General features: G+C 36.9%; 1 protein-coding gene across 1 annotated transcript in view; it reads right to left on the bottom strand.

Moving 5' to 3' along the window:
• Positions 1-18,875, bottom strand: part of cdkal1 (CDK5 regulatory subunit associated protein 1-like 1) — a 433,346-nt gene that overhangs the window by 300,141 nt on the left and 114,330 nt on the right. Inside the window, exon 5 of the mRNA XM_034058608.3 lies at positions 3,584-3,680. Coding sequence (XP_033914499.1) covers positions 3,584-3,680 — 97 coding nt within the window. The remainder of the gene's footprint in view (positions 1-3,583; positions 3,681-18,875) is intronic.

An 18,875-nucleotide genomic window follows, 5' to 3' on the forward strand; every position in this document is an offset into this window, starting at 1 on the left:
TTTTGGAATAAGTTTGAATACCTTACACTTATATTTGTTTTGTTTTTTAAATTTAGAGTGACCAATTATTATTTTTATTTATTTTTTCCGTCAATTTGGAATGTCCAGTTATGTTTTTTCTCCTCACCGCAGCGAGTCCCCACACAGCAGAGATGTTCTGAGGGCGTGTGAGTGTCCTCCTATCTCACATGCCTAAAGCCATAATTGTTTTTACGCTGAGCAATCCAGACCAGAGGTGGGGGCGGGCTACCAATCCTGGGAGAATAGAGATCAGCCCTGCTTTTTATCCACTCTGAATGTGCTCGGTGTCTGGCCAGTAGAGTTCACTGTTGCACGATGAGGAAAATAAATCCCTGGCAGTTTCCCACCCCCCACCCCGGGAACGTCGCAGCCAAAGTGACGCCCCCTTAGGAGTCCCCAGCAAAGTTCGGCCTCTTTGCACAGCCCAGACTCTGCACTCTGAAATGTGAGGAAAACCAATTTCTTTTCAATGTCCTTGTATCATCAATAAACCCTTCACTGTTTACATTAATGGTATTCCTATGCAATATGCTGGATTCTTAGTACCTCAATAGTGGGCATTTGTATGTCGGAGAACCCCACAGTGCAACACATACGGGTTCATGGTGGCCATCTTGAAATGGGTCATGTGACTAGGCGATAGCCCGTACTGGGTTCTAAGTGCCATTAATTTGTTCTTCCTACTATCATGTTTGTGAAAATATGTACATTGCATTGCAGGGTGTCTGACATCAATTGTGAGTAATTTGAGGTACCTTGAGGCCAGTGGGAAACCTACCATAATATTGATTCACTAATGGGTAGTTGTCTAACTGTACTAAAAACATGAAAACACCGCAATTCTCTTATAAAAGTTAATCTTTTTTGTGAAAATACATTACAATGTGTAACAAGTCACATTTGCATCCTTCAACATTTCAGTTTCTCTCAGGTTGGCTGCCTAGAAGAAAACTTTTTTTTCCCTACTTTGTCGCAGTCATCTTGGATTTGGTCATGTGACCGGGGGAAGGAGGCGGCAAAGGTCTAACTTAAACATTATTAAAACAAAGAGTAGCTCAAATAAATTAATAAAATATATACTTTTATATACATTACACTTTATTCCTTGAAGTTATGGCAGTTTACATTGACCTATCCTAGCAACCGTTAAAATGGCTTGCCATTTAGAATGTTTACATGTGACAGTAATAGGGTTGCTTTCAAAGTGACATGTGTGGCAGCATTTTAAAATGTAAAGCTACTGATGAGGAAACACTTCTTATAATGTCACCTTGATTTAGGTCAGCATTAAAACTAAAAGGTACTGTTGAACAGTTTCAGTTTGTTTGGAATTTTATGCAAATATCGGTTTCAGTTTGGGTACTTTGCATCCCTAACTACTACATCTATGGAAAGATAACTCTGATTCCTATAATGGATTTTTTTTTTGTTTTGTTTTTTTACCCACTAGGTTACAGTTCTTACACAACTTACTTTTTATACTACTTATTTTTGCCACTGCTTTTTAAAGTAAGAATTAAAAATAGTTTTATTATTTTAATGTATGATATTTAAAGAGGCATTTTTATCTTCTGTTTTACTGTTTCTCCAATTGTTTTGTATGTTATGTTTTATTATCACTTTGGGCGATGTATCACGAAAGGCACTATATAAGAAATAAAGATTGATTGATTGATCTGTAGATTAAAAATGTTTGAGAGTCCTTCTGAGGTCCCAGTGGTGCTTTAAACTTCACCAAAACAGAATACTGTATAAAAGTGATTCCAAAACAACATGAAGACTTGCAATAGTTAGCATAACTGATGTTTCATATCAAGATGCTCTTTAAGTTAAATTTTTACATTTTGGTCTGTTGGGGAAATCATTTGAAATTTACAGTTTGACGGTTTTACCACATTACTGTAAATACAAATTGTGTTGAGATCCGTGACTCTTACTTGCAAGATCCTCCATAATGTATGTCGTTCTCCTAAAATCTTAACTTAGAGTAAACAACCACCCACATTGATAATCCTCACTGCAACAGAACCACCACCACTGATTCTCTTCTCCACCACTCACCCTTTCTGATTTAAACAACTTCAGTCTTTTCAGCCAAGCACCACTATGTAATAAATTCAACCGTGGAGTTTCAGGTTTGCACCCTGTGGGATCCTGGTATACAACTTGGATAATGTGTTTTTTTGTTTGTTTTTGATTTCTCCATTACATTTATCAGTCCACCGACAGATCGATACATAGGCTAGTTTATAAAATACAGCTACACAGAACACAACTACAGTACATTCCCTCTTTTTGCCTGAAGGTAGGTTACAGTGAATACATTATGGATTGTGTTTCAATGCACAACACAGAGTATATTTGACCATTAAGGGTATCATTGAAATATATGAAGACTGCTCTGGCTGGTGGACAATGCTAACAGGCATCTTTGTAAAGATGCTTTGTTGGTGGTGTGTAAATAAAGTAACAATGGCTTATTCACATTAGTATCCTCCAAATCTTAATACTGCCTCATTATTAGCCAGAACTGTCCTTCAAAGTTTAATAAGTCACAAAATAGAACACAAAAGTTTAGAAAATATTTAAAACAAGGTGGTTTCTGTAAACTATTACTGGCGAGAGTTGCAGAGCTTGTGTTTTATTAAGCAAAACCCTGCAGTAAGCTTTGTTTTTATCCAACGTTATTTCTGAATCTGAAGGACAGCAAGATATATGTTACTGTATGGCCGTTTTTACACCTCGTTTTTAGTGGATTTGAATTGGATGAACAAACAATAAAAGGTAGTAAAATCAATATTTTCAAGAGCATCAATTTTGTAGCACAAATAAGCTTTTCTTATAGACTCTTATTGCTTTAAGGCAGGAAAGTCAGACATGCAAAAAATGTATTACGCTCATTTGTATGTTGCCTAATTTTTGCATTTAAAGCTAATTTGAACATTAAAATACCTAATTTACCAAGTTTTCATTAAAGATTAAAATCTGACAAATATTGAAATGAAATAAAAAATGGGATGTACACAAAAAGTTTACATGATTAGGAAAACTGAAATAAATGACGTTTTAATCAAAAACCTTGTGTGTAAATCCCCAAAACTTATTTTTTATTTTTATTTTATTAAATCTGGAATATCTGATTTTGGTTAAACTATGCATAGGCCTTTGTTACAAGAACCAACTCTAAATACCATGTGTATTTTAGTTCCAACACCTGTAATGTATAGTATGTGTAGAATATACCTTAATGTTCTTGTTTTAAATTGCATTTAACGTCAATTGTTTTTCAGAGCAGACCATAGGAAAAAAAAACCAAAAAACTAAATGTTGTTGTGTAGCAGAGAATAAAGATGAAATAAAGGTAATCTGATTGATTCGTTTTAGCTTAAGTTTACCATGAGTAAGATAACCAAGATAAAATGTTAGTAGATGCAAGTAGTATCAAAGAAGAGCAGAAGAGGAAGAATTGACTACACTGTACTTAAGGCATGTGAGACCTATTGATTGACTACTGTTACATTCTAGTACCAAGCAGCACTTGTACAAACATAGAGTATCCTACCCCAATAATGCTGAGGCCTTTGAGGTATTCCATTCGGGGTTGAGCTTGGGGGACACATCCTGCCACCACAACTTTTTTATCTTGCTCTTGAGCTTTCCTGTAAAACAATGAATGCATACTGTAATATATATATATATATATATATATATATATATATAATCATTTTCTTAAAAAAGGCAAAGGGATGCATGACATTGTAATAAATTAAATATACATATTTGAAAAAATGCTCCAGAAGTAGCCTACATCAGACCAAAGACAACCAGGCCTTTCAATATTTTATAAAATTAAGCTTTTCTCAATACAAAAACACTGAAAAGAAAAATGTTCCTCAGATTAAAAAATGTGCAGTATCAAAGAAAAGGGTTTTATCTTTACAAACACATGCACCAAGCCATGTCGCTCCTGGAATCTTTTACATTTATATTAATATAATCATCTTCCACTTTTAAAGCTTTTACTTTTATTTTTAATTAAATGAACCCTACTTTGAACCTTCATTTTTAATTGCTGCATTGCACATAAAAAAAAAAAAAAAAAAAAGAATTACTAATTTAACCCAAAAATAAATTCAGGACAGGAGACTGAATGGCAAAATTATAGGTAGAATGCACTGTGCATTTTTTTTTTTTTTTTTTTTTTTTTTTTTTAAATAAAGACTGCAGTCTAGAACACTGGCGGCAGAACCGCAGGGGCAGGGGGGGGGGGGCATGAAAACATAAATACAGTATTGTTTTATTCATTTGACCTTTCTTGTTGAAAGAAAATCTCCATTCAAGTACACACCCGCTGAATGTTGTCTGGCAATTAAGGTTTCGCAGTCACATGACCCCAGCAGGCTATGCTGCAATACTGGCGGTCAATACACCGGCTAATGCAAAAACGGTATCTTCCACACCAAAATGTAATGTATTTGCAACCACTGAGCACACTTCTCACCTCCAGGTCACAGGAATTAGAGAGATATAATGATAAGTGCCAGATACAGTAGTCTCCGCATATAGGAACAACTCCTATGAGAACACCCATTGTAAATGCTCCAGCTAAAGGAACAGTAACTTCGCTTAAAAGAACACCTTGGCACCGACAGCGATTCGTTCACATTGGATACAGTACTGTTCTATAAAAAAGAGACATCGTGAGAGTGTCTTGCGGGACGCTGATTGGTTTATTAAATCTTTCCAGAACCGCCGTCATGTCATTGAATTGTTTTGTATTCTGATTTCCACACTCAGCTACAAAATGGCATGTAAACAAACAGCAAAATGCGCCGCTGTTTCTCTTGCTACACAAAGCTGGAAATTGTTCGAGCTCTTGAAAAAAAAACCTGAATCAGGACACAAGTCGCAGAGCAATTTGGCGTTTCCCGTTCTGGTGAATTGCTTCACCGTTCTGTTAAATAATGTGCATATTTTGTATATTGCTGCTGCATTTTGTAAATGTGTGTGTATGGGTGCTGTGGTAATTTAGTTTGGCAGTTAGTTTATTAACGTTAAGTTAACCCTAAGTAACGCCCATTAGTTTTGCCTCTGCCATTGTGATAGCCCGAAACACACCCGCCAGCTAATTTCATAGTACATAGCAATTTAAGCTTTCTGACCACGTTGTTTTGCTTTAGTTTTATTAACGTTAGTTTGTTTGTTACTTTATTACTATAGTTTATTAACATACACTTGCCAATTGTTTTGCTTTTACTTATTCAGTTCATTTCATATGTTGATGCATGTGCATCATGACAAGTAATACGTATTTATTTATGTATTGATTCATATTGCGTCTGGTGGCTAACTGCCTTACAGAGCACTTTGCTTGCTTCCCGAGGGGAGTTCTCTTAGCCGTAGAGTATTTGGAATTTGTGACCCCTACTGTGTACCCCCCCGTAACTTTATTACCCTGAAAGACAGCGATGAAAATAGTTTCCTTTTTCATTTTAAGTGAGCTTTATTTGCATGTTACCAACTAAGAAATACGCATTTTCAATAGTTTGTTTAAAATGTCAGTCCTAATATTAACTATATACAGTATTTCTATGTTTGTATGAAAACATTTAACATATTTTCTTAAATAAAAAAATGTACATGACATTTTTGGTGTAGGAGTATTCATATCATTGTATGGGGATTTTCTACAACTGTCAGTAACAGGAATCTGTAGATTTTTTGTTCCTGTAAAATCAACTTGTAAAAGAGTGACAGCTAAATTAAACTGTATTACGAATGTTATGCTGTGCAAAAATTAGCACAGCATTAACAATGTTATGGTACGTGCCTAACGATTTCTGTTCAATTTTCAAGTAGCCTAAATTACATGTAGATGAATGCAGTTTTCATTATTGTGCATTTAAATACGTTATAAATAGGGCTTCTGGTTTGTGTTTTCTGACGGCTATTCTATTCTCCTTTGGAAGAACCTTCTTTCTTCCAGACCGAGGGAGCACCGAGACAGTCCCATGAGTCTTCTACTTCTTGATAATAGAAACAATAGTTGAAATTGGGATACTCAAATGCTTGGATATCTTCTTGTATCCTTCTCTAGCTTTATGACAATAAATAATTTCCTGCCCAAGGTCTTCAGATAGCTCTTTACTTTTTCCCCCATTATTGAATTCTTGGTAATGACAGCAATCATCCTCATACTCTCTCACCTACAATCCAGCATTTTCTAGACTTTTCTAGAATTAGGTTCTGCATTATCATATTGAAATTTCTAGCACCTTGTAGACAATACTATCACAGCATCAAAGGGTATGAATACTTTTGAATTAGCATTTTTGGAGTTTTGCAAAAAAATATTGCTGAAATAAATAAAAGTAGACATCTATTTCTTCTAACTTTTTCCTCATCCACAAAAGCAAAAAACTTTTGCTACAAAAGATTTTTCCTAAAATTCTTTGGTTGGGAAATTTCTAGAAATTATACATTTCCATTGGGGTATGTAAACTTTTGGCTACAACTGTATAACGATTTGGTAGTGGATTTTAATACAACTTTTATTTATGTAATATACATTACACAAATCCAAAATATCACATTTTGCATGCAAGTGACATTTAATGTGTGATTTATAGTATTAACACATTGTCAAGTCATTTACAAGGGGATCCTGAGGGAAAGCAGGCTTGAATATGCATACGTAATGTTGTTTATAGTAGATGTGTACATCACCACCAATAAAATAGAAAAAAAATAGTTCTGCTAAAATCACTAGTTTAAAAATACCCTTATATAAAGAGCTAAAACCATACTACATTTTAAATCTAAAAAATGCTTTGGCTTCTCAACCATGGCAACACAAGTCCAGCCCCTTCGAAAAACAGGTGGAAAAGGTAAAACACAGTCTTTAGGTGTACCATTCGTAACTTTTAAAACAAATAAGGAAATATAAAAAAATAAAAAATAAATGTTTAATAGAGGATTTCCATTACACGAGAGTAGATATTAAAACTTCATGCTGATTTGAACTTGGCTCTCGCCAAGAAAAGCACCAACTAAGACGCAGCTTTACAGTAAACTAATGTGATCCATCCATTTGCACCTCGTTAACTACCAGCCTCTGTTGAGCTGGGGCTGCCTTGTGCCATGTAGGAGGAGCTGAACTGAGACCAGGACCCCCTCTTCCATGCTGAACTTGCCCCATGATATCACCAATTCGAAGGGCAGCCTTTGCATCTTCCACAGCTTTCTTTGCCACCCACTTGCTTCCAGTTTAACACAGTTACTGCATCCCTTACACATTTGTCTCGTGACTCTACTAATGTCATTTCCAGCCGGACCTTGGCGCACTTAAACTCCTCGGTTAGAGTAGAAACTGTTAGTTGCAGTATTCCTTTACCATAAAGTCCCACTCTGCTGTTTGCCATTTCCTGATGTATGAACTGATTAAAGCTTCCAGCTTCTCTACTGTTGTCAAAGAACCCTCTACACAGTCAGTGGCCACAGCAGCCTCGGCAGTAGACCAAACTGAAAGCACCAGAGTTTTAGTTTGCCAGGTAAAGCGCTGCTGTCTATGCTATTCAACCCTTCCACTGCTTGTTGTCTAACTTCTCCCACCCACAAAAACTGTGTCATTTAGATCCATCATACCATCTCTCAAGACTTTTCACTGGCTTCACAGACACTGTTGGTATTGCCTCACCATTAATGTTTAACCTTTTATCTACTACTATACCTTTAATTATAGAGATGCTCCTTGATTTAGTGGGCTTGAATTGCATTCGTGCCCATTTAATGTTATTGGTTAATTACTTCCATTGCCAAGGTAAAATCCAGTGGAGAAATGGCACATCCTGCCATTATTACAACTTCTAGGCATTGCCATGTAGTGCTGAATTCTTAAGTTGAAATACTAAATTGAAAATCTCCAAAGGAGGCTTTCACTAAAATTTGTTATTGTCATCAGTACACTAGTATTCGGCAGCTTTGTAAATCTGGTCAGCTATCAGCAAGGTCTGCTTTCTGATAGTTAGAGGTTCATTTTATAAGGAATAGGTCAAACAAAAATTCTTAAGCAGCATACCCAATTAACCGATGTGCTGTGGCGTTGCAGCACATCGGTTAATTGGGTATGCTGCTTAAGAATTTTAGTCTGAGGGGAGTTATTTTAGGGCAGTCTGAGGAGAGTTATTTTTCTAAACCTGGTTTTAAGAACAAACAATAAATGCAAGCTAAAATTTTTGTATGTATTTATTTCTCGTCAAAACAAATTCATTCAAAACAATAAGTTACACAGTGTGTTTTAACATCTGGAAGTAATTAAATGGCACCTAACCAAAGCATTCATATATTGTGTGGGGTGGAAATAGGTGTCAAACAACATGGTATGTGTATATGTTTGTACTACAAGTTCTGTGACGTAGTACATAATTTCAGGCATCACTGAATTGGGTGGAATTAGGAAGTTAGGTTACTGCATAATGATTGAGATTACTGTAGACAACCTGCCAATTTGCATTAAAAAATAACCATGTTTCCCATGCAGTTTAAAACAAGAACAACAAAAAAAAAAAACGTTTAAAGGGGAGCTTGTTTTTAGACACACGAAATATTAGCTTAAAAGCTGTTTCATTAATTATGCAGCATTTACAAAATGGAAGAATGTTATAAAACACCACCAATAAGGTTTGCCTAATTGGTGCAGACTGCATCTTTAAAACAGAAACTACACCAGGGTGCTTAATAACTTTAGCTGTATCCTGGAAATCATTTTAAAAAATGTAAAAACTACAAACAATTTCTCTGCTACAATAAAACATAGCTTCGACCTGCCCCTTACTTAACCAGTGTCACCTTACAGCTAGTTTATCTTTCTGCCTCCAACTCAAATAAAAACAAATGGAGTCCATCTGGACAAGCATGAAAATCTCTCTCTCTCTATATATATATATATATATATATATATATATATATATATATATATATATATATATATATATATATATATATACACACACACACACGTGTTCAAATTTGTTGGTACCCTTACAGCTCATTGAACTAATGCTTCATTCCTCCTGAAAAGTGATGAAATTAAAAGCTATTTTATCATGTATACTTGCATGCCTTTGGTATGTCATAGAATAAAGCAAAGAAGCTGTGAAAAGAGATTAATTATTGCTTATTCTACAAATCTATTCTAAAATGGCCTGGACACATTTGTTGGTACCCCTTAGAAAAGATAATAAATAATTGCATTATAGTGATATTTCAAACTAATTATTTTCTTTAATTAGTATCATACATGTCTCCAATCTTGTAATCAGTCATTCCGCCTATTTAAATGGAGAAAAGTAGTCACTGTGCTGTTTGGTATCATTGTGTGCACCACACTGAACATGGACCAGAGAAAGCAAAGGAGAGAATTGTCTGAGGAGATCAGAAAGAAAATAATAGACAAGCATGGTAAAGGTAAAGGCTACAAGACCATCTCCAAGCAGCTTGATGTTCCTGTGACAACAGTTGCAAATATTATTAAGAAGTTTAAGGTCCATTGAACTTTAGCCAACCTCCCTGGGCACGGCCGCAAGAGGAAAATCGACCCCAGATTGAACAGAAGGATAGTGCGAATGGTAGAAAAAGAACCAAGGATAACTGCCAAAGAGATACAAGCTTTACTCCAAGGTGAAGGTATGTCAGTTTCTGATCGCACCATCCGTCGCTTTTTGAGCGAAAGTGGGCTCCATGGAAGAAGACCCAGGAGGACTCCACTTTTGAAAGAAAAACATAAAAAAGCCAGACTGGAATTTGCTAAAATGCATATTGACAAGCCACAATCCTTCTGGGAGAATGTCCTTTGGACAGATGAGTCAAAACTGGAGCTTTTTGGCAAGTCACATCAGCTCTATGTTCACAGACGAAAAAATGAAGCTTTCAAAGAAAAGAACACCATACCTACAGTGAAACATGGAGGAGGCTCGGTTATGTTTTGGGGCTGCTTTGCTGCGCCTGGCACAGGGTGCCTTGAATCTGTGCAGGGCACAATGAAATCTCAAGACTATCAAGGAATTCTGGAGCGAAACGTACTGCCCAGTGTCAGAAAGCTCTGTCTCAGTCACAGGTCATGGGTCCTCCAACAGGATAATGACCCAAAACACACAGCTAAAAGCACCCAAGAATGGATAAGAACAAAACATTGGACTATTCTGAAGTGGCCTTCTATGAGTCCTGATCTGAATCCTATCGAACATCGATGGAAAGAGCTGAAACTTGCAGTCTGGAGAAGGCACCCATCAAACCTGAGACAGCTGGAGCAGTTTGCTCAGGAAGAGTGGGCCAAACTACCTGTTAACAAGTGCAGAAGTCTCATTGAGAGCTACAGAAAACGTTTGATTGCAGTGATTGCCTCTAAAGGTTGTGCAACAAAATATTAGGTTAGCGGTCCCATCATTTTTGTCCATGCCATTTTCATTTGTTTTATTATTTACAATATTATGTTGAATAAAAAATCAAAAGCAAAGTCTGATTTCTATTAAATATGGAATAAACAATGGTGGATGCCAATTACTTTTGTCAGTTTCAAGTTATTTCAGGGAAAATTGTGCATTCTTTGTTTTTTGTGGAGGGGTACCAACAAATTTGAGCACGTCTGTATATACACACACACACACACACACACACACACAGTATTGTGCAAAAGTTTTAGGCAGGTGTGAAAAAATGCTATAAAGTAAGAATGCTTTCAAAAATAGACATGTTAATAGTTTATATTTATCAATTAACAAAATGCAAAGTGAGTGAACAGAAGAAAAATCTACATCAAATCAATATTTGGTGTGACCACCCTGTGCCTTCAAAACAGCATCAATTCTTCTAGGTACACTTGCACAAAGTCAGGGATTTTGTAGGCATTTATTATTATTTATTTCTTAGCAGACGCCCTTATCCAGGGCGATAAAGTCAGGTGTATGATTAAACAATTATACCAAACAGGTGCTAACCCATATATATATATATATATATATATATATATATATATATATATATATATATATATATATATGGGTTCGACATTAGCCATGGCCCGGTAAAGATCGCAGTTTGGCCGATAGTTGTGAAGTACCACAGGCCTGACTGGGCCGGTAACATTTAACTTGTATAATATATAGTGTGCATGGCTTCCGTTTCATGAATCAAGGAAAATGGGTCAGTGTGCCAAAAAGCAGAAAATTTACAAATCATTTTTTTAAAAGCATAACTACAAACTACTCCTAACTTTCCCGCCGCGTGTCATATCTGTTGTACAGTCAGAATCTGAGACTACGTACCGAAGTGCTGTGTTAGTGGTACTCGTTCCTGCGACATAGCAAATCTTTTACAAATCGAGTTTTCCACAACTAAGCAACCAATAAGCCAAAAGGGAAATGCTGAAATCAAGAAATCATAAAGAAAGTAATTATGGAGAAAAAAATGAAGACAAACATGTAGAGTGGAGGCTTCATCTGACTTCATTAAGACAGTGAAAAAAAAAAGTAACGTTCTGCCTTGTTTGGCGTCAGCTTCCCAGATAAAACAGCAGCTTTACTTGTTGTGAATTCAACATTGTTTACAGTACAACATTTTGGTTTACAGTAAGATGTCCCGATGGATACCCAGATACGTAATCCAATTGTCTAACTTTTTTATTTAGGATCCTATGTGTTCAGGTCAAAAATTCACTATTCTTTCCAGGACTCGTTGGTATCACTCAGCAAGATTAGCAAGGACTTGGGCGAGGGTACACAAGTGACAACACTCCGAGAAGGATTGTTATTATTTTGTATTGTGACTATTGTTTTAATAGTGTTTATTATTAGGATTAGGGATGGGAATTTTGAATAGTTTCCTATTTGAATACACAGGGTGCAACATTTTTGTGTATGATTACCCGAACTCTGGTCCCTTACATTCCCAAGAATAAAAGGCAAATGCGTGTGTACAAGCAGACAGCATAACAGTGTAAGCTGATAAAGTTTAGCCGTGTTCAAAGTGTACAAAAACAATGTCCAAGACGAGATTTCTTTGTTCAATACCCTATTTCCTTAGGCACAAGTTTTTCCTTTTGTTTACTGAATTAAAATACAGAACTCAATGAGCAGCAATGTCACAGCACGTACCTCTTCCAATTAAAACAACAGTAGCATAGTATTGCGCAAACCATCAAATAATAATTGTTGCTGTAGTGTATTCAGAATAAAATATCACCTATAGCAACCTAAATATTCTACATCTGTGAAATTCTAACAAATATTTATAAAATAATCTGTGTAAATGTTGTAACCTGGACAAAACAATAGAAAATACATTCCAACATTACTAATTACAACTAGCCATCAAGCACTGACATCAGATGAATCTAAGTCAAGTTACTTTGTTTATTATTATTATTATTATTATTATTATTTATTTCTTAGCAGACGCCCTTATCCAGGGCGACTTACAATCGTAAGCAAAAACATTTCAAGCGTTACAATACAAGTAATACAATAAGAGCAGGTTGTTTATTAAATAACCTGTAAATAATTCCAAAACAAGGATACCTGGTTGTACTTTTAATGGCCAGTGCAAATGTTGACGTTACTCCATCCATTCACAGAAAGTGAACAGTAGATGTTTTACAATGAACTGCAGTCCAGAGTTAAAAAAGAACTCCTTTCCAAATCCAAGTATCTTGCCTTTTCTTATTAGTCACTGCGTTGTTCTGCTTAACATTTAGCATGTCTTTATATACCCAACGTTAAATTACCTTTATAATTTCGATGTTACCCAAGTTTGGATTACTTCTTTTAGCACTTGCTATATACATTATTTTTTTTATTAGTTCACACATTTCAAAGTTCACCGGTGCCATGCTCCCGAAAGCTGTTTCACGATTGGCTAGCAACAGCTGCAGAAGCTGCTGTGTACAGTCATTACAGCGGAACTCAAGCAGAGATCTGTTAACATTGGCTAAAAACAAGGCAATGAATTTGGCAACGTTTTCAAACATAATACGATTACTGTAGAATGTTGCTATTACAAGCATTGCATAATTAATTAGGGTCCTTACGTTTAATATGCAAATAACGGGTTTAAGACTGACATAACACGTATTAAGAGTCACCATGTACACATACATTTTCAAATCTTGAATACAGAGATGTGTGCATGTTAAATGGCTGAAGTAACATATATTGAAAGGCTTAATTTAGCTACTTTCTTTTGAGACATGGACTCTCTTTGGTTACCACACAGTTAGAAACATACTGAAAATAAAAACCATCATATATTGGGCCAGATAAAATTGCATCCAGGCCAGAAAAAAACACTAGCTCAGTGGCCCAAGGGGCCACTACTTAAAAATCTAAAACGTAGAGCCCATTAGGATTTTTTGTCACTGATCTACACAAAATAGTCCATAATGTCGAAGTCAGGGAAAAAAAAAATCTACTTATTTTTCAAAATTATTTACAAATAAAAAACTGAAAAGTCTTGATTGCATAAGTCTCGATTGTGGGCAGCAGTGTGGAGTAGTGGTTAGGGCTCTGGACTCTTGACCGGAGGGTCGTGGGTTCAATCCCAGGTGGGGGACAGTGCTGCTGTACCCTTGAGCAAGGTACTTTACCTAGATTGCTCCAGTAAAAACCCAACTGTATAAATGGGCAATTGTATGTAAAAATAATGTGATATCTTGTAACAATTGTAGGTCGCCCTGGATAAGGGTGTCTGCTAAGAAATAAATAATAATAAATAATAATAATAATAAGTATTCACCCCCTTTGCTGTGACACCCCTAAATAAGCTCTGGTGCAAACAATTGCCTTCAAAAGTCACATAATTAGTTGAATGGAGTCCACCTGTGTGCAATTAAAGTGTCACATGATCTCAGATTAAATACGCCTGTTTCTGGAAGGCCCCAGAGTTTGTTAGAGAGCATATCTAAACAAACAGCATCATGAAGACCAAGGAGCTATCAAAACAAGTCCGGGATAAAGTTCTGGAGAAGCACCAATCAGGGTTGGGTTATAAAAAAATATCCCAAACTTTGAACATCACACGGAGCACCGTTAAATCCATTATTAAAAAATGGAAAGAATATGGCACAACCGCGACTCTGCCTAGAGAAGGCCGTCCACCAAAACCCAGTGACCAGGTAAGGAGGGCATTAGTCAGAGAAACAACCAAGAGGCCAATGGTAACTCTGAAGGAGCTGGAGAGATCCACAGCTGAGATGGGAGGATCCGTCCATGGGACAACTATAACCTGGACGCTCCAGAAAGCTGGGCTTTATGGAAGAGTGGCGAAAAGAAAGCCATTGCTGAAAAAAACCCATATCAAATCCCGTTTGGATTTTGCCAAAAGGCATGTGGGAGACACAGCAAACATGTGGAAAAAGGTTTTCTGGTCTGATGAGACTAAAATTGAACTTTTTGGCCTTAGCGCAAAACGCTATGGCGCAAAGCCAACACTGCTCATCACCCTGAGAACACCATCCCCACGGTGAAGCATGGTGGTGGCAGCATCATGTTATGGGGATGCTTTTCATCGGCAGGGACTGGGAAACTGGATTAAGGGCAAGATGGATGGAGCCAAATACAGGGAAATTCTAGAGGAAAACCTTTTTCAGTTTGCAAGAGACTTGGGACTGTGGCGGAGGTTCACCTTCTAGCAGGACAATGACCCTAAACACACAGCCAAAGCCACACTGGAGTGGTTTAAAAGCAAGAACCTGAATGTCTTAGAATGGCCCAGTCAAAGCCCAGACCTCAATCCGATTGAGAATCTGTGGCAAGACTTGAAAATTGCTGTTCACCAACGGTCCCCATCCAACTTGACAGAGCTTGAGCAATTTTGCCAAGAAGAATGGGCAAAAACTGCAGACTGCAAACCTGGTAGAGACTTACCCAAAAAGACTCACAGCTGTAATTGCTGCCAAAGGTGCTTCTACCAAGTATTGACTCAGGGGGGTGAATACTTATGCAAGGCACTGTATCTGTATGTGTGTATATATATATATATATATATATATATATATATATATATATATATATATATATATATATATACACATATATATATATATATACACACACACATATACTGTGTGTATATATACACACACACATATATATATATTTTTACACACACACAGAAACATTAGTTATATTGCATCTGGTAACTATCTAGGTTAAAACAGGCTTTGGGCCATTGTTCATGTGGCAAAAAAGGGATACATAGAAAAGATTTTCACAGATGTCATGCCTGGCACTACTAAATAGCGGTAGTCCTACAGACTTTTACAAAACCACAGGAGTACAGTAAATTGAATTCTGTAGAACTAAATAAAAGGCCTACTCTTAATTACTCTGAAATCTTAAGGAGAGGTCTTTCTAATACTTGAACATGAAAGCCTTTTTGAAACCATGAACAATAAAAAGCCTAAAATTGGAGCTTTTACACCAAAACCAGCATTTTTTTTTTTAATAATAAAAAAATGCCTCATTTGGAAAGAGCAGACCTAGTAGAAGTTGTCAGATTATTATTATTATTATTTTTTTTTTTTAAGCTTTTCCAATTTTCTAATTCACGTGTGCTTTAATGTAGTGGTTCCCAACCTGTGGTACATGGACTGGTTCTGGACCGATGCAGTACTGGTTCGGAACCTGGCTGGCACCAAGCCAGTTCGGTACCGGTGTGGTCACCCAGGTCCCAGTTCGGGTCAGGAACCTCGGTACTGGTATGGTATGGGTCCACCGGTTCAGTCACCGCGGGTGGCAGTGAACAGGGATGCCCACCAGTACAAGCCACTGGCAAAACCACTCAGTCAGTATCACACATGAGACTGAGGGACCCTGCATGTTAGAGTGGTACCAACATTCTTTGTAATGGTGATGCTAAATCTGTCACCAAAACGGCAGCAATACACTGTGAAAGAGACTGCAAGCAATCACAATCGAAGCCTGTGCAGTGCTGCTGAAGCAAGCAGCTGCTCTTGCAGCACATGTGCTATAGACCTGAGCGTAGTCTGAGTAAAAAAAATATATATAAAAATATATACAAATACAATAAATTTAAACAATGACATAAATAAACTGTCTTGTAAGCCAAAACAAGAAATAAATAAAACTACAGCCGGAGCTTTTGCAGCATGGGGGAAGTGCAGTGTCAGACAACTTATGTTGCTGGATCCCTGGGAAGAGGCGACTCTAGCCGCTGGCTTCACGTGAGGCACAAGGTCGCAGTGGGACGTAACAAACCGTAGTACACAAAATATGTGTAGTTATTAAAAACTATTACAGCGATCATTTCAGAGAAGGCTCTCTGGTGAGGTCAGTCACAAAAGGAAAAATGGCACAGATCTGTGAGCGCAGTCCTCTTGTACCCTCTGGGTTGAGGCATGACTGCACCACAGGCTTGCAAGGTTTCGGGTCTTTAGGCAGTAAATACCCATACAGTAATGGTTACATTTTGAAAGGGAACCAAGCTTCTTCACAATTGGATGAGCTGTTGTCTACATATCCCAAGAAGTTAAGGTCCTTTGTGAACTATAACACCTTGCCAAACAAGCAGATAAGAACTTTTTGGTGCATTGCATGCAATTCTAATACTGTAGTACTATCTCTGTATGCTAAAAGCATTACAACATACTGCTGCTAATATTACAAACTTGAAATATTCAAGCCATGAATTCAAGCCAGGCCTAAAACCAACATAACATTTTGCTATGAAAAAGTTTCAATCCTTTCAAGCTTTAAGTGAAGAAAAATAAAGTTGGGTCACAGACGGGACGTAAATTCTAACATGTCTAATTATTAATTTTTTAAATATTCACATGTGTAGTTTACTTTTATTTTGTTGGTTTGTTGTGTGTTCACTACCTACCACCAACATCAGCAAATATTTACCCCAAATACGGTATTCTGTACCTGATTTCACATTAGAAAGACAGCCCTCCTAAGTTTATTCTTTTCTGCATGCACTGCCTTGTATATCCACCACTAGAGCACCATACAACTTAGCAAATTTGCGAGTTATTCAGTATTTGGTGTCCATTTTTCAAAAACAGTTTCTTAACTTTCATTTTGTCAGTATACAGTAGTGCTGTAGCTTTACAGGTATACTAATTAAAACCAATGAATTGGGTGTTTTCAAAATAAATACATAAATATATGTATTAGTAGTAGTTTATTTGGCAGATGGCTTTATCCAAGGTGAATTTAAAGCATCACAGTAATTGCAACGCATCAGGATTTCTATTTTTGTACACGATTACCAGTAGTACTATACAAGACAGAATGCTGTTTTTTGGAGCCCAAGCCAGCAGATTAGATTCAATTAAAGTCTGGTTTAAAAAAAACATGTTAACACTAGGGACTATTCTAGCAACACCTAAACTCCTCCTGTCTGTGACCTACATAGCCTCACGACAAAAAAAGACTGTTTCACTTCATTCTGGGATTAATATGATGGCACTACTGGCTCACGGAGGAGGCAGGATTACACCGTTGTGACATATAGCCTACTGTACTGCTCCCTCCATTTCTTCACATCTCTTCTGGAAACACTGACCTTGTGAGATATCAGCCTGTGATGCTCTTCACACAGGCATGTGGCAAATTTAGCTCCAGGGGTGCAATATTATCCACAAAGATGGTGAAATACTTTTACTTCATTGTAGCATTTAGTGGGCTGGTGATCTAGTAGGATTCCACATCTAAGCATGGCATGTGGAGTGTGAGCAGGCAAGGAGGTGTAGTTTTCTTGAGACAACATCCACTGCAGCTGAAATCAAATGCTGCTTGACTAACACCAGTGTCCAAGCTAAATTCAATGCAAGGAGACTGAAACTCCCAAGTCAACATTATTTAGAAGACGTGGCTTGAAAACAGGACTAGAAAACAGACTTTGGACTGTCATCTGAACGGTGATAGATCTTTTAAAAATAAGGTCCAGGCAATTAAAAAAAACAAAAAAAAAAAAACACACCATATCTAATCTTTAAAAGTCTGTAAAATGGCAGGGAATTCAGATTTGCATGTTTCAAAACAATTTTATTATTATTAGTTTATTTAGCAGACGCCTTTATCCAAGGCGACTTAGAGACTAGGGTGTGTGAACTATGCATCAGCTGCAGAGTCACTTACAACTATGTCACACCCGAAAGACGGAGCACAAGGAGGTTAAGTGACTTGCTCAGAGTCACAAAATGAGTCAGTGGCCGAGGTGGGACTTGAACCGGGGACCTCCTGGTTACAAGCCCTTTTCTTTAACTGTGGTTAAATTGCTGACAATTGCTGTGTTTACAGTAGATCCACCATGGCTTAGATAATTGAAAAAACACCATAAGATTTAAAACACCACCCCCAATAAAAGGATACTTCTCATTTTGATTTAAGCACTATATAAAATCTACAATATAGTATAGTTCTCAACAATACAATAGTCACTTTTCCAAAGCAGTAATTACTGGATGCCTGTAGCCACTGTTTCCAATCAGTCACAGCCATCCAAGAATAGGTTCCATGTCTGTGCTACTCTTGGAAGGCAATTGTTCCTCTTTTTCAATAACTGGACATACAGTTCAGAACAACCTCCCTCTGAGGCCAAGGCATTCAGCATTACTTTGGAACATCCACATACCCTGATCTTTGATTACTTTTGGTTTTAAATAACCCAATTTACACAGTTCTGTGTGACTATTCATTAAAACTGAAATGTTTTGCCCAAGTTAATTTATACAAATCAATACAGGCTGGTAACATTTTCAATCATGACCAAGGACATTCAATGATTTTATTTAAGATGTACAGTATCCCCTCTCCCCATGTTGTTGTCAGTTAAAT

The sequence above is a fragment of the Acipenser ruthenus genome, chromosome 3, assembly GCF_902713425.1.
Source record: "Acipenser ruthenus chromosome 3, fAciRut3.2 maternal haplotype, whole genome shotgun sequence".
In the NCBI taxonomy this organism is placed as follows: domain Eukaryota; kingdom Metazoa; phylum Chordata; class Actinopteri; order Acipenseriformes; family Acipenseridae; genus Acipenser; species Acipenser ruthenus.